The following is a 16,833-nucleotide window of genomic DNA, read 5'->3' on the forward strand; positions in this document are numbered from 1 at the left end:
AGTTGTAAAGTATAAAAAGCCCTGCATCCAGACTGACACAGATTACTGATCTGTAGTCTTAGTAATCACTGAGCTAATCGCTGTAGTGAATCAGTTCTGCGGGAGAAATATATTTAGCAACCCAGAAAATGAAAAGTTTGTATTACTTAAGTTGTGGAAAAACAGTAAAAATTTTGGAACATGGCTTTTTCAGCCAATGATTGGGTGGAAATTGTATTTGATTTTTTCCCATGTTTGAGCAATATAGCACTACTAGATCTTTCATTTAGTGGATACACAGTGGTCTGCGAACGGTAGTGTAGTATTGATCTATTTAACTGCCTTATCAGTTTGTCCTCAATCACAATGCAATATGCTGTACTGGGATCAGGATGCTTATATGTGTGGCCTGAAACATAGAGTGTTTGACTTGAGGTGTACATATTGGTTAGAGAAAACCTTTGTTGGCATCAGCAGCAGTAACTTATAAAATGTAAAACCATTTGATATACCAATATTATAGTATAAGATTTAATTAATACAGACCTTTGAGATTGACCTTGAAAATACTTGAGAGTTCAATTTGAGCTTTTTTGGGGTGTTCACCTTGAGATCATGGAAATTCACCTTGAGTTCATGGAAATTCACCTTGAGTTCATGGAAATTCACCTTGAGTTCATGGAAATTCACCTTGAGTTCATGGGAATTCACCTTGAGATCATGGAAATTCACCTTGAGTTCATGGGAATTTACCTTTAGATCATGGGAATTCACCTTGAGATCATGGAAATTCACCTTGAGTTCATGGGAATTTACCTTTAGATCATAGGAATTTACCTTGAGTTCATGGGAATTCACCTTGAGATCATGGAAATTCACCTTGAGATCATGGGAATTCACCTTGAGATCATGGGAATTCACCTTGAGTTCATGGGAATTTACCTTTAGATCATGGAAATTCACCTTGAGATCATGGGAATTCACCTTGAGATCATGGGAATTCACCTTGAGATCATGGAAATTCACCTTGAGTTCATGGGAATTTACCTTTAGATCATGGAAATTCACCTTGAGATCATGGGAATTTACCTTTAGATCATAGGAATTCACCTTGAGATCATGGGAATTCCCCTTGAGATCATGGGAATTTACCTTTAGATCATAGGAATTCACCTTGAGATCATGGGAATTTACCTTTAGATCATAGGAATTCACCTTGAGATCATGGGAATTCACCTTGAGATCATGGGAATTCACCTTGAGATCATGGGAATTTACCTTTAGATCATAGGAATTCACCTTGAGATCATGGGAATTCACGTCAAGATCATTGAAGTTCATATTGAGATCAAGGAAGTTTACTTTTGGGGTGATAGGATTTCACCTTGAGATCATAAAAGTTCACCTTGAAATTATGGAAGTGCACTTTGAGATTTAATGGAACTCACCTTCAGATCATGATAGTTCACCATGAGATCATTACAATTTGCATTGAAATTATGGGAGTTCATTTTAAGATAAGAGGAGTTCACTTTGAGGAAAGAATTTCATCTTGAAATCCAGGGAGGTCATCTTGAGATCATAGCAGTCCACAAGATCTTGGGGACAATTTCAGAGAGAGTTTTATAGTTGATTTTTAGAATTCTTTGAAATTTTTCTTAAGATATTGGGAGTTCACCTTGTTTTGCAGTCCTTGGAAGATCTGTTTGAGATCTTGAAAGTTCATCTTGAGATCTTGGGATTTCACCTCAAACATGATCAGAGTAATATAATAAACCTGAACAATTTGAGTTGTTTCCTTCAAAACAGTTGTGGGCTGTAAAAATACATTGAAAATGGTTACAAAAGGTCACTGATAAGATGGAGAAAGCTACTGGTGATGAGTCTGAGTCAAATTTGGTTAGCCTTACACCTGTTCTTGTATAATTGTCAGTCACAGATATAAATTAAATCACATGTCTCAAATGTCAGTTCAGCATGGTTAAGTGTATAGGCCAATATGCAGTGTTTCAGTTTGTACATGCAAGGCTATAGAACATTAAGTTTGGAAACTTAAATCTGGGTTTGTCATTCTATGTCTAATCATGAATGGGGTTATTCAAAAAGGTCTTTGTCTCAGTTTGGTCTTGTGTCACATTTGGGTCTTCTGTCTAATTTGGTCTTGTATCTAATTTGGTCTTGTGTCTAACTTGGTCTTGTATCTAATTTGGTCTTGTGTCTATGTTGGTCTTGTGTCCCATTTGGTCTTGTATCTAATTTGGTCTTGTGTCTGTGTTGGTCTTGTATCTAATTTGGTCTTGTGTCTTACTTAGTCTTGTATCTAATTTGGTCTTGTGTCTATATTGGTCTTGTGTCCCACTTGGTCTTGTGTATATTTTGGTCTTGTGTCTATGTGGTCTTGTGTCTCAGTTGGGTCTTGTGTCTTATTGTTGGTCTTGTGGCTAAATTGGAATTGTGTCTCAGTTGGTCTTATGTCTAACTTTGTATAGTGTCTCAGTTGGTCTAATGTCTAAATTGGTCTTGTAGCTATATTGGTCTTTTGTCTCAGATGGTCTTGTGTCTCAGTTGCTTGTGTGCGACAGTTCGTGTAGTGTCTCAGTTGGTCTTGTGTCTACATTGATCTTTTGTCTCAGTTGGTCTTGTGTCTCAGTTGGTCATGTGTGTCAGTTTGTATAGTGTCTCTGTTGGTCTTGTGTTTAAATAGGCCTTGTGTCTAAATAGGTCTTGTGTCTAAATTGGTCTTTGTCTCAGTTGGTCTTATGTCACTGTTGGACCTACCTGATGTCTTATTTAAACTTCTCTTCTGTAGCTGTACAATGGACAATTGTATTTGATTGACACATATTCTGACCCCAAAATCATTTTGATTTTTGAGCCCAGGGTTTGCACTAGAGATAGAAGGGGATGGAATTCATACACCACTGTGAACAAATAACCAAACTTTATTAATTTGACAAAGATTGTGGTACATTTGTACATGTATGTTTAAAGTCTATCAGCCTACCAAATAAATAGTTATATATGCTTGTCTTGTTTTAAGCCTTCCAATGTCTGTTGGAGTTTTGCATAGAAAAGTCAACCAATTCTTTATATCATTGTCCTGTGATAAGCCCACACTCTACTTTAAGTCAGGACTTAAGGAGGTGTTTGTTCTTGGACTTATTTTAGAATATATACAGTTTATATATATTCTTTGAGATATCATTGATAGTTTAACATATAAGTATAATTTTTGTTTGTTTGTTTGTTTGCATGCTGGGTATTGTTCCATCATGAGCCAGGGTCGTCTTGTAGTGGTTGGTGGCAACCTCACTCAGATATACAGAAAGCCCACCACCTCATGCTATCCAAAGCAATTGAGATATAGTGTCTCAGTCCATCCTCAGGATATACCACAACACAGATAATCTGTGTTCTCAGTTTCTCTATGTCTGCTAGCGTTCAAAATACAAAAAAAAATCACAAATTATGTAAGTGGAAGAAATTAGGAAATATAAGTAATTTATAATCTCACAAACAAATATGAAAATTAATGAATAAAAATAACCGAAGAAAATTGTGATTGATAATATAGGAGGTAATTCTGACTTGTAATATCTCCCTTGTGATTATGTCTTCTGCCTTAAATCAATTACACTTGTGCTACACGTACAGGCAGACATGGCGATAGAAGGCAGACAAAATCCTATAGATTTTACACTGGACTCATACTAAGTTGTCACTGCTGGCTGAAACTCAGTTACCGTAGAACCCCCAAAAAAGTGCTATTAGACTGTTGCCATTGTATTACTGAACTTCTTAAAAATTCAAATTAATTAGATAAATGGAGAACCTGACAGCAAGTCTATTTATATAGGAGATTAAATGTGAAATGAGTCTTTGCTTAAGTGTTAATTTTACAGGTGAGAACAAAAAGAAAAAAAAATGGAACAAATGTAAGATTCTGTTTATCAACAGTTATACTTTTGCAGATATTTGTGAAAATATTTCATTTGATATAAACAAGATCTAAATTAATATTAACTTTTAATTTAATATTTTTTTCCTGTTGTTGTGTTACTTATATACAATTAATTACAATGTGAATTAGGATGTAGATCATCATATTATGTGAACCATTGGGAACCTTCAGCCTGTCACAGCTGTACTTAAGATCATGTGCTTACAGAAGATGATGTGCCATAACAAATTATGATTATGTAATGGTTGTAATTACACTGATAACAAGGTAATTATGTGATGAAGAGCTATGATTTAAAGTTCTCTGATAATGACAACTTGCCATTGGGTGATTGAAGCTTGATTCCCAAACTGGATTTAATAGTTTTTAATAGTTTTGATTTTTTGTCCAACTGTGTGTGTATATTTCCATTAAATACTCTTGATTTTCATCACAGGAAGACCTCTGTGTTAATTAAGCTATATTTGGCCATTTTGATAAAATGATTATCGTAAAATTTTTTATAGTTTTAGTTTAAACAGTTTTACTCACATAATGACAAGAAAATCAACATCAATATGAGGCTTCATGTAGAAAGATATAAACTATTATTTTTATTGTTTTCAACCAATTGCTGTACTAAATATAGTAAACGATTCTGAAGACCTTACTTATGTAAAAGTGGAAAAGGAAGTGAACCCTAAGGGTCTAAATCCGGAAGGTTTGGGTCACTGGGATTCCAACTTAGAGGTTTTATATTAAAGTGAAAGAGAATTCATAAAACATTTAAACAAGGTTGGGCAAAGGTTGTTAAATTTTCTTAAAATCGAAAAATATTGAATTTTGACTTGTTTTTGGATCACAACTAGGAAGTTTATATCTAATATGCTATTCTGATTCTCAATCAATATCCATGCCCTGATAGCAAAGCACATTTGATCTGGTTTGTTTTGGTTCCTTATATCAAATAGAATCACCCAAATTTGAATGGAGACAAACACAAAGACGTCTTAATTCTTCAATATCGATATCATCGTCTTGTTTCGAATTTATTTCTTCATAAGGCTACAATATTACACAGTGTTGGTAATCATATTATGAAGGCAGACGAAAACTAATATCTGAATCATTACATTCTTTTATGCGGGTGTTTTCCAAGACAGAGAACATTTATTTACAGCACAGTGTGTTACTTGGGATAATTTGAGGTAAAACATACCAGATTTCTACAAGAATAAGCCCAGGTCTGATGGAAATAAGGCCATCTATATATAGATTTTTTATAAACGAATGCCTTATTTCATTTTCCTATAGTGAGGTCACATGACCCTCTGACAATGAGTAAGATTTGGTGTGGATTTATAAAATAAACTAGATAATACAATTACACATTGGAAACGAGCTTAAAAATTTTTCTGTGTAGTTTTTTCAGCGAAAAAATGTATCATTCAACAGTCCAATTTTTACAAAAGATATGAACAAAAACAATATCCTTACTTGACAAGACTTTTTTTTAGGGTTTTGTCAATGGATGACATTACTCACAGGCCAGGTAGGAAAGGGTCGAGAATTTTTGTTCACCCTCAGACCAAAAAGGAAGGGATTAAATTTTTTTCACTCATAGGCCAAGTAGGGAGATCTTAAGATTTTTTTTAAATGTGTTGAGAATGTTTCTTTCTCCCATTGGTTTTACATTGATTTTAGCAGAATATGAAATGGTATGCATTTATTTTAGGCTCGGAGCACTTGTCAGAACAAATCTGGTATTCCAGTTGTCCTACTGTCTGCTGTTACTGACAATTTAAGATTACTAAGTAAGAACACAATATATTTGTAATTGGTTTTTTCAATTTTATTTATACTATTTAGCTCGTAGACTAGGTGACCTTTAGGTGATGTATAATTAAATCATTGTAGTCTTGATTTGTCATGGAAACATAGTACATATAAAATCTGAATAAAAGGATTTGTCTATGTAACAAAAATACATGCATTCTGTAGGTACACTAAAACTAAACCAGTTTAAACAGACCTGTGCACCTGTAATAACAGACCAGGTGCCAATTAGTTCTCTAAAAGTGTGCATTTAAGTTATTTTAAATGTTCAAACTGACATGGAAAGGCTCTAGATGATTGAGATTCAGGACTCTACCATTACACGAAACTCCATTTGTCATGAAATCCTGTGTGTCTGATGGACTGATGCTTTCTTAACAGTATCAGCCGATGGGTCGATCGGCAATCCACTTTACCGTGATATGAAGTGTGGTTTGACCGGTGTAATTTCCTTTCACTTTACGGTCAATTGGACAGTTGACCAAAGGTGTTGTCATCATGGAAATGAAGTAGACAGGGAGGTCAGATTATCAACTGCAGCTTGAGATAATTGAGTACTTCATTAATATCCTTCACTCTGTTATATATACATATTAATGTGTGTGGATATATATATATATATATTATGTATTGATCAAGGATATTATTGATTTCTGTACTGATTATATATCAAAAAAATCTTGAAAAATAAAAAATTAACAAAAACAAAAAATGAATAAAATACGGTTTAAGTTTACACCAGATTACCAAATTGTATTCAGAAAAAAATCCTTCGAATGCTGCATTTCTGTATAAATCTTTGCCTGGAAATAAGCCCACCCATTCATACCAGTAGTTGCTGTATCTAGTAGAATTACAATTGTTATATCATTTTCCTTCAATAAGCCCATCCAGCCCCTGACTGAATGAGACGTTGTATGTAACTTTTGTATCTAGATCTCTAATTATGCTTTCATCAGGTTGTATCATGGGTTTTGCTTTGAGCCTAATAATACATTGAAGTATGAAGAATATTGCCAACGACGTGCAAAAAATAAATCCAAGCTGTCGTACATAGTCTACTGTATGTACAATCCATCAATGAAAAAGTGCCTGAAGGAGTGCGAGATACGTAGATTGTATACTGAAGCTGATCGACTTCTTAGAAATCAATAGCGTACAATACACAGATGTGTTTCCTCTATATATGTAGCTAGCAAATCTGACTGAGTATTTCCGTAAATATGAAATTAATGATAAGAAAGTATTACCATATATATTGAATTTGCTCAGATTTCAAAAAGGAGATACAGTGAAATGGCGTTGCATACATATATGTTGCGTAATCTACTTTTTCATATTCTGTAATCGAATTGATAAAAATTTATCATATTAAGTTAATAGAAGTGAGATACGTTTATGAAATAATTAATATGATGATGTTTTACTAAAGAGGTTGAATCCTTAACACTTTGAGATCGTTGTATATATTTATCTAAAAGCTATATTTATCAAAAATCCCGTCACTTGAAATCACAACTGACAAAAAGCGAGACCAAATCCCATTTTTATATTGCTCATCAGCAGTATTAGTGTTAAAATTGAAGTGTTATGATGATGTACAATTCTGCGGATTTTAACAATATCGATCAAAACTGATACAAAAATGAAACTTTGTAAATATGATAATCATCTGATTATTTGATGAAAATAAATCTAACATCATACTTCCTTCTTTTTTTTAATCAGGAAAAACTACAATATATGAAACAGTTTTTGTGGACTTCCCATCTGTCATCTTCAATTTTTGTTTTGCCTTTTTTTTTTTTTTAATTTACTACTTTAGATATAAGGTAACATTTATTATAAGGATGCTGTCTGATTCTATTTTGATGGTGGATATGAGTGAAAATTTTGTGGTAGATTGATGATAAACTGCTCATCATTCTTATCGTAAATGCATACGTATTAGGTGCCCTAAATCTTGTCCGTATATTTATTGATGTAAAGGTAATGAGGTAATCTTGAGGCTAATTAAAAAGTCTTCATTGCGTTCTGATAATACCAGGGTTGAAACTCCGCCATAAACATTCATTTTATGCTTGTGCTGTGTTCCTGGTGATTTATTTAAGAAAAGTGGATGTCGATCTGGGGATTTTCAGAATTTGATTAATGGTGTGGTGATGATGTATATACAATGGAACAGTAAATAACATCGCCAGGCTAAAGACAAGGTTCAATGACTGAGGTGTTGTAGTCCAAATTATTGATATGAGTATACTTAATATAATGTCTAGTACTAACATTGACTGGAGATTAATTTCGCTATGTATTCCTGATCTTGTTTTAATCAGCGATTACCTAAAATTTAATAATTTTGTAAGCAACAAATATTAAAATATTAAAAATCTAAGAAAATATATCCATGCATATATACACTTTATGTAAATACGTACTTCACTTATTGTCGTTTACGTCATAGTAACGCAAAATTTAATCTGTGAACTTTTAAGAGCCACATGATAGACAATGTGAAATATTAGTCCCACATAAATGAACAACTGTGTACTGTTTTTATCTGACAGCAACCTCATGCCAGGTAATAAGCCCACTCACATTTACCACTGATCAGAAGTAAATACTTTTGCAGTATCCAGTAATAAGCCCACCTCCTGACTCTTTAAGTTTTAAACAGAACTGTGGATTATCCTATTGATAACAAAGAAGCTATTCAAAAGGTGCATTAGTGGAAGAAATCTGTTTCTTCCTGCCTTTTCATATTTTTTTTACCTTTCCACATGCTTTAGACTGAAATATTTGAGAATGATGAAAGATGTCATGTACAGTGTATATCATGCTTTAGTCTAATTTGAAGGAATGTCTGTGGATTGTAAATGGTTTTGATGCCGATTTTTCCGTCAGCGCTTGGAGGTCACACTCGGATCACAATCTGTTCTCATCATTGATAACAGAACACTATATTGATTGCAAGCTTCTGTATGACCAAGATCAATAAGATTTCTGGACAGTAAATCTGATTCAGTCAGTGCATAAAATATACCTTCAGAGAATTTTAAGACTAATTGTGTCTGTGATACTGATGGATTCTGAACTCATTGATTGTGTAACATACAGAGTCAAAATAGAAATCTGATGACAAAGTGTATTAAATTTCCTGGGAATAATTTAAAAGGAATAAAAAGGTTGAATACTCACTCAATTTTCAAATCATTTTGATCTTTTGAGTCTGCATCTCCAGATCACTGTCTCCAGATAGCTGGCATGATAATAAAAAAGACTGTACAATCTTAAATGAAGATTCTGATTTTAATACCTCATTTGAAAAATAAATTTCAAACTATTTAAAAAGTATCCTGACTTTTCATCGAATCCATTACAAAATATTAATGTTTATATGTCTGATCATCCATGTGCTGGGAATGAATTGTTTTTAAAATTTTTGTATGTCTTTTATTGTTGTTGTCCTGTTGTCAGGGCAGGATAGAAACTATTGTAAATAGTCATTTTTGGAATGCCACATTATTTTATTTGCCAAGTCTCAACATTAATTTTAACAATTAAATCTCCAGATTCATAATGATTCTCTATTATATCAAATGATTAGAATTCCAGTTTCATTATTTCTCATTGTCACATGATCAAATCCTGTGTCACAATATGATCAATTTTTCTCTTTCATAAGAATGCATTCTAGAAATAAATGAGTACAGGAATACAATCTTCAGATCATGTAACTCTCTAAACGAACAAATTCATTTTCCTAACCTTCACCTTGTGATCTCACTGATTATCTAGATGTTTGTTAATTTGATTGACAATTAAAGTTTTAGGCTAAACATAACTCAGTTACAGTTTCAGCCTTAATTGTCACAGCCTTTCGAACTAGCTGTTACTACAAATACTAGCTTTATCATTAGTGGAAATATCCCAAGAGATGACAGTGACATCTGGTGGCAGTCATATGCTTTAAACGATGCCACCATCTTTCAAAACAATGTAATGCATACATACTCTCACTATGAGACAATGAAATATTAATGATACTAAAATCTTATTCTTTATTGTGTTTGACAGGTTGAACTTCTCACCACCCAAGTAAGTACATATATTGTTCTATAATATGAGTTTACTATGAAACAGTTATATCTACCTGCTGAATATGTCCCTCAGATATACATTGTGATCATAATATGCTTGTATACTCTTAGAGCTAACTAGACTCATAAAGACAAAAACATGTGACCATGTAACCTGAGAGATTAATTCTGTACATCTCTAGACTTACACAAAGGATTACTATGGATAATCCAGGGATAACTATTTAATATTTTAGCAGGGGCAACCAGGTTTCCTTTATGTTGAAACTAATTTAACCTTCAAGATAAATGGCTGAATATACAAATTAGACATATAGGACGTTAGAATGTGCACATTTTCTATCATTAATATTGTCAGTGATATATTTTAATTTTCTTTTGTTGTCCATGTTTTAATGGAAATGAAATTTTTTGTCCACAGCTGGGACAGGAAGTGCCGGTGGAGGTGAAGGCTGGCCATGTTGGTGAGTTAATGCTATTTATCTAGATATTTTGATGATATAAAAAGAATACTCTGGGAGGGATACATTTCAATACCCTGGTGATGGTAGTGTATGGTTGTAGTAAAGGACAGACCTTTAAGCAGGCAAGCATCATAGTTTTACCTGACCTTAGAGATCCTACTATAGAAATGACCTTTGACCTCAGGATATGCGAGTTCGACCTCAAAATCTATGCATGAATGAATTGATTTATTTTGACTTTCAGCATAAAACATTTAAAATCTGAGTGCCCATTTAAAATCTTTGTGACATACGGCTTTCAAAGCCGTTGCCAACATTTGACCTCTTCTGATACTGTTTCCTGTCAAAAGAGAACATACAGATTACTGCCAGGATTGATTGATTGTCTGCTTTTGACCCGAGCTATGTAGCAATTTGTCAGGCTCCAGATACAGTTTCACATGAATGTATATTTTGTCTCAAGGAGATCAATAATGCCTGGATGTAAATCAATTTGGCTACTAATTTGAAACTCTCCTGTCATGGAAAACACGATTGTTTGGCATTGAATATTGGTTTGAATCATATATTTGAACAAATGCTATCGGTTAAAGTATGATATGTCCAAGAATCTGTCATTCTGCTGACCCACAAGTATGGTCAAAGTATCAATATGGCCAGGAATCTGTTGGTCTCCTAGCTGACCACCAGTATGGTTTAAGTATCAATATGGTCAGGAACCTGTCGGTCTCCTAGCTGACCCACAAGTATGGTTTAAGTATCAATATGGCCAGGAATCTGTCTGTCCCCTAGCTGACCCACAGTATAGTCAAAGTATCAATATGGTCAGGAATCGGTCTGTCTCCTAGCTGACCCACAGTATGGTCAAAGTATCAATATGGCCAGGAATCTGTCTGTCTCCTAGCTGACCCACAGTATGGCCAAAGTATCAATATGGCCAGGAATCTGTCTGTCTCCTAGCTGACCCACAGTATGGCCAAAGTATCAATATGGCCAGGAATCTGTCAGTCTCCTAGCTGACCCACAGTATGGTCAAAGTATCAATATGGCCAGGAATCTGTCTGTCTCCTAGCTGACCCACAAGTATGGTCAAAGTATCAATATGGTCAGGAATCGGTTGGTCTCCTAGCTGACCCGCAAGTATGATCAAAGTATCAATATGGCCAGGAATCTGTCTGTCTCCTAGCTGACCCACAAGTATGGTCAAAGTATCAATATGGCCAGGAATCTGTCGGTCTCCAAGCTGACCACCAGTATAGCCAAAGTATGATATAATCAGAATTCAGTCTTCAGATCCACAGTATAAAAAAAAAGTATGTGGTATCAAAAACAGACCAGGTTACAGGCTTATTTACCAGGACCATTAAGCTTCCATAAGCGCTGTGTTGTCATGGTTACACACCTACACCAAGATTATTACAGGCTTATAACACCATAGAAGACTTCCATTAATGAATTTCTGTATGCAAATATCTTGTTTATGGTTTTGATATAGATTGAGATATTTTTGAATGCAGTGTATGCTGGTTTTGACACACTACAATAAGGACTTGTTGTGTACGTAATTTGTTTTAGATATTTTGTTCTGTGTACCATGCAAAAGTACAAATTTTACATTAACATTCTTTGGCTTGAAGCCATTCCACTACATGGATTATGCAACAAAAAGACGGAAAGCCTTGATAAAAAATTTGAAAATTGTATTGACTTTGCTAGTTTCGATCACTTCTGTACTGGTATGCATGAGTGGGTGAGATGTCAGTATATTCCTGATCTCGATATTTCAGGCAGTGAATATCTCAAAAGTGTATAGTCCATTAATGACCTTTGACCTCTGACCGAGGCCTACAACATATCTTTATATCCATTGAAACTGCTGACACTAAATGTGTTTTGTAATGATGAGAATCTACAAAATGGTGCAGTGTTAGGAACAAATCTCTTGGGACTGGCTACTAGGATTACCTCCCCTGTTCTTATTTTTTTTTATGGTTGTGTTGGGCAGGGCTATCTATGTAGGACATAAGCAATTCCTTAATTGGAATCACTGGTCACATAGTCATTAGTCATGTACTGTTGATTCTAATAACTCGGGAGGCTTTATGTCTAGATATGCTACTTCAGTGTAGTTATGATATTCAAAGAGTCAAGCAGGCAACAAAAATAAACAAACAAACAAATAAACAAAAGCAAAAGAAAAAACAATAAAATATTATTATTTTATGAAATAATGTTAGAAAAAATTCGTACAAAACGATACATCATTGTCCCATTTTCAAGTCTTTTACCTTATAGTAATATATCAAATAATTCAAATACTATGTCTCCTACTTTAAACCTTCTTTAATTTTGACATGATTCTTTAGGGAGACATATTCATGGTGAGCAAAGATTAAACTATTTTATAGTTAAACAGGGAAATTTACGTATGAAAAATATTTTCACAAAAGTACGAGAGAGTATTATCCTCCCTCTGGTGTCTCAAGTTTGGGTTGTGAAATAAAATTTAAGTCATTGCAAAATTAATGACAATTGAAAAAATAATTGACGGAATATTTGATGAGAAATATATAAGGATAATTTTTCAACAGTTATAAGATTTAAGTGAAATATTTAAAAGTTCCTTTTGAAAAATATCTCTGTCAAAGTATTTTTTGTAGAATAAAAGATTAAAACCATTCATTTAAGTAGACTTTTTCAAGCTTTTCGTAAATGTTGAACTCTGGTAAATATCATTTGATACTGATAAATACAAAATTAGATTGAATCACAAAAGTTAGATGTATTTTCCTTCATTGTTAAATTTTCTAATATGGAGAAAATTAAAGTAAACAAGAAAAGATTAACAAGACATCTTAGCCAGGAGTAACATTGATAACCATTTAAGTATCAGATGAGATCCTGCAGTTAGTGGTACAATGTATTGCCAACATGCATCAAATATTCTATACTGATTTCTCAGGGGAATCGTAGTTACATTGCCATGTCGCATTTCATAACTTTACACGCCAATATTTCTCGGTTCTCTTGCTCAGCTAGATAAGTAGCCAAATATACGATGCTGACATTTGCTTTTGAAGTAATGCATCTCTTTGGTACACTGTTTCCATGTTTAGAAACATGTATCTATAGAACGATAAGACATTTTCATGATTATGGTCTCATTTTGGCTTGTCTATTGGAAGTTTTGCTGCAATCATACAAAATGTTTATTTTAAATCATATGATGTGCTGTGTGTTCATTCAAACACAGTTTTAATAAGTTTTAAACAGTATGGCTTAAATATACAATTTCATAACTGTTTGAAAATAATTGCTGAAATATATTTTCATAAATATGAAAGTTTCATTCAGTACTGTAATCGACTGACAAATCATTGAAAGTAGGAGCCACACTGTATTGTCTGTAGAAGGGATGGATTGCACCATCAACTACAAAGAAAAATCAATAAACTTTGTGCCTGAAAAATGCATCACAGCGTTATGTCGAGATTAATGCAGAGTCATCAAAACGTTTTGTTCCTGTGTTTACATCTGTTGAGCCCATCAAACATTTTCCTGACATTGCAGACAAACACATCATCTCTGAGTCCTGAAGTACTATTTTTTTTCCTTGCTGTGAATACTGGGAATTATTCTTTGATAAATATCTTTTCTGAGGCTTTTCTCTTTAATTAATTTTCACCAATAATTGTGATTTTTGGAGATAAAGAGCTTCTCAGATGATGTATCATCTTGCCTTGAGAGTTTAAATACCTGTTCTGGCTAATTTTAGATGATTTTATGAGGAAATTTCTGTTTGATTTTGTCATCAGTAACTGACCAATGCAGAATAAATATTCCCAGTGGTTGACAATAAAAAGCAATTGTAATGAAAGTGTTTTTCATTGCCAATCCTTTCTTGCCAAATTGCAAAAGGTACTGGTTGCTGTTATGATGGAGTGGTAACATCACCAGTTGTTGTTATGATGGAGTGATGACATCACCAGTTGTTGTTATGATGGAGTGATGACATCACCAGTTGTTGTTATGATGGAGAAATGACATCACCAGTTGTTGTTATGATGGAGTGGTGACATCACCAGTTGTTGTTATGATGGAGTGGTGACATCACCAGTTGTTGTTATGATGGAGTGGTGACATCACCAGTTGTTGTTATGATGGAGTGGTGACATCACCAGTTGTTGTTATAATGGAGAAATGACATCACCAGTTGTTGTCATGATGGAGTGATGACATCACTAGTTGTTGCTATGATAGAGAAATGACATCAACAGTTGTTGTTAACAAGGACCATCCCATTTTTCCCAATATTTTAGTACAGTTTCTTCCGGGTTGTAAATTTCTTGAGAAATAAAGTACAAATGCTTACAGCTTTTTTTTCAATCTCATTCTTCTTTCAACTATCAGATCAATTCATGGCTAAGGTTATTTACAGTGATAATATGTGATTCCTCTTGGAAACACTTAACATGTTTACAAGGAAAATTCTACTTTTACAGAATCAGGAGGAGTAATGCATGTTTACGCAGCACTTGTCTTCATTTTATAGAATTGTAAGTGTACATGTAATTTGACACTGTGGCATACAGACACCGGCACTTAGATGACCTGCATAATTTGAGTCACAAAATGTTATTTAAGTCTTGAAAAGCATTGACCCAATTACAGTTAATAGTTCAGTAGAATTTTTGAAAGAAATTTAAAAACTTTTCCACAATGGTTTGATATTGTGTAGATTAATATAAGACTTGATGTAATTTACTTTTGACATTAGACTAGCAACACAGCAGGAATTTTGTAAGAGAAAAGGGAAATAGATCGAATTACCTTGCACAGTGAGCAGAAATATTTTGGTGTATAAGTTCTGTATTTGTTTGACCAAAGGTTTGATGTACTGTGTACATATATATTGGAGTTTTGAAATCATATTTTCTTTCTGAAAGTGTTCTGGACAATTCTTTAAACTCATTTACCTTCAAGTGATAGTTACTTTTTCATTGAAGTCAGTTTATTTTTAATTGTGTTTATGAAGATTTACAAGCTCCGTGCCCTGAGATACATTGTAACCGTATCAGATCATTGGCTCATTGAACATTTATATATAAATAAACTCTAATTTCATATTTATATAACTTAATATTGAGCCATAATTTTCTATTATATAATCAAGAAATGAATTATGCTGCGGCCTTCATATTCGTTAAGTGGGTCATATATTTCTTAAGAAATATTTTCTGTCGCAAATTGTGAGAAATTTATGTCATGTGTATAAACACAGGAAATAGAAACAGTATGGGTCTAATTAGAATTTTATATTGTTCCTGTACTTTATTATAAATTGATAGATTTTATTCCCTTTTGCTTGTTACCTGTGTTTTAATCCAAGTAAAAATGCAGAATTAGTTCAGCCAGTCCGTGAGAGGTCAGAAGAATCTTATTAACAAATGTACCAACAACTTGAACATAACACAGGAAGTGGGTGGAGCTTGATGCTTATTATAGAACACACCTACTGTTAGGTGTCTAATAGCCTCAATTTCTTCATAAAAAACTCAAAACTTAATTCTAATCCCGAATCAAGCTTATATGTAAATTCTTCGTACATATACCTTTTATAAAAATACATTATACCATTGTAAACATTCCTATTGACCATTTTATAGCGTTAGCAATTTCGTAAATTTCCCAAAGGTGTCATTCTTCTTCCAGAAAAGTCTTTAATTAAAACAGTATTTGGTGTTTGGCTCTGTTTGTTTCTTCATGAAAGAGACTTAAATACTGCTCTTGTCCCTATTTTACCTAAAGCCCCTTGGAGGTATATGCCAGACATGTTTTTCAGTCAGCAACAACAGACGGCGACCTGGTAATTTTTATTCGTCCCAAATTGGCGCTGCCGTGAAAGACACCTTGAAAGATGTATACTTACATGTATATATACTTCTGTCAGTTAGACGTCAATTTGCCTTGCATCTCATACTTTCTGTCCAGGTCATATAAATTCTTCTGTCGCCTATAATTGCCAATTTCATATGAGATGACCTCTTGGGAAATTGACAAAGTCTACAAAATCTTATAGCTGTGTCTTGAATTATCCTTGTATAATACAGAGTTATGTCCCTTTGTTCAATGTCAGTATTTAATGTCTGGTGTATGTCACACACAACTTTAAATTAGCCTTGGCATAGGTCTTTCTCAATCCAATTTAGGAGACAGTGGCACTTTCTATAGGATAATATTGTGTAACTTTTAATAGCATTTGTTTGAATGGAACAAAACTGCAAGAAGTATTCGTTTGGGCTTATCAGTCTATAAATATGGAATAAGATTTTGATATCAATTTTTTTTAATCCTCATGTGCTGCTCTTCTGAGATATTGGTGCATATATGTGTAACTTCATATACTTAATATTTAAATATTGTCTTGTTTTGGTTTTTATGGTTGTATAAATGCCAGAGCTTTGGAGGCAAACATTATAATGTGTGCTAGTGTGATTTAAGGTTTATTTGACTGCGT

General features: G+C 33.6%; 1 protein-coding gene across 1 annotated transcript in view; it reads left to right on the top strand.

Annotated features, from left to right (window-relative positions):
• The first annotated feature begins 1,839 nt into the window (after positions 1-1,839).
• The window catches only part of LOC132552243 (intermembrane lipid transfer protein VPS13C-like), a 106,462-nt gene continuing 91,468 nt past the window's right edge, over positions 1,840-16,833 (top strand). Inside the window, exons 1-3 of the mRNA XM_060216399.1 lie at positions 1,840-1,878; positions 9,830-9,850; positions 10,274-10,316. Of these exons, the coding sequence (XP_060072382.1) occupies positions 1,840-1,878; positions 9,830-9,850; positions 10,274-10,316 (103 nt within the window). The remainder of the gene's footprint in view (positions 1,879-9,829; positions 9,851-10,273; positions 10,317-16,833) is intronic.

This window comes from Ylistrum balloti, unplaced genomic scaffold (genome assembly GCF_031769215.1).
Source record: "Ylistrum balloti isolate Yb309-2 unplaced genomic scaffold, AGI_CSIRO_Ybal_v1 Utg369630, whole genome shotgun sequence".
Classification (NCBI taxonomy): Eukaryota; Metazoa; Mollusca; class Bivalvia; order Pectinida; family Pectinidae; genus Ylistrum; species Ylistrum balloti.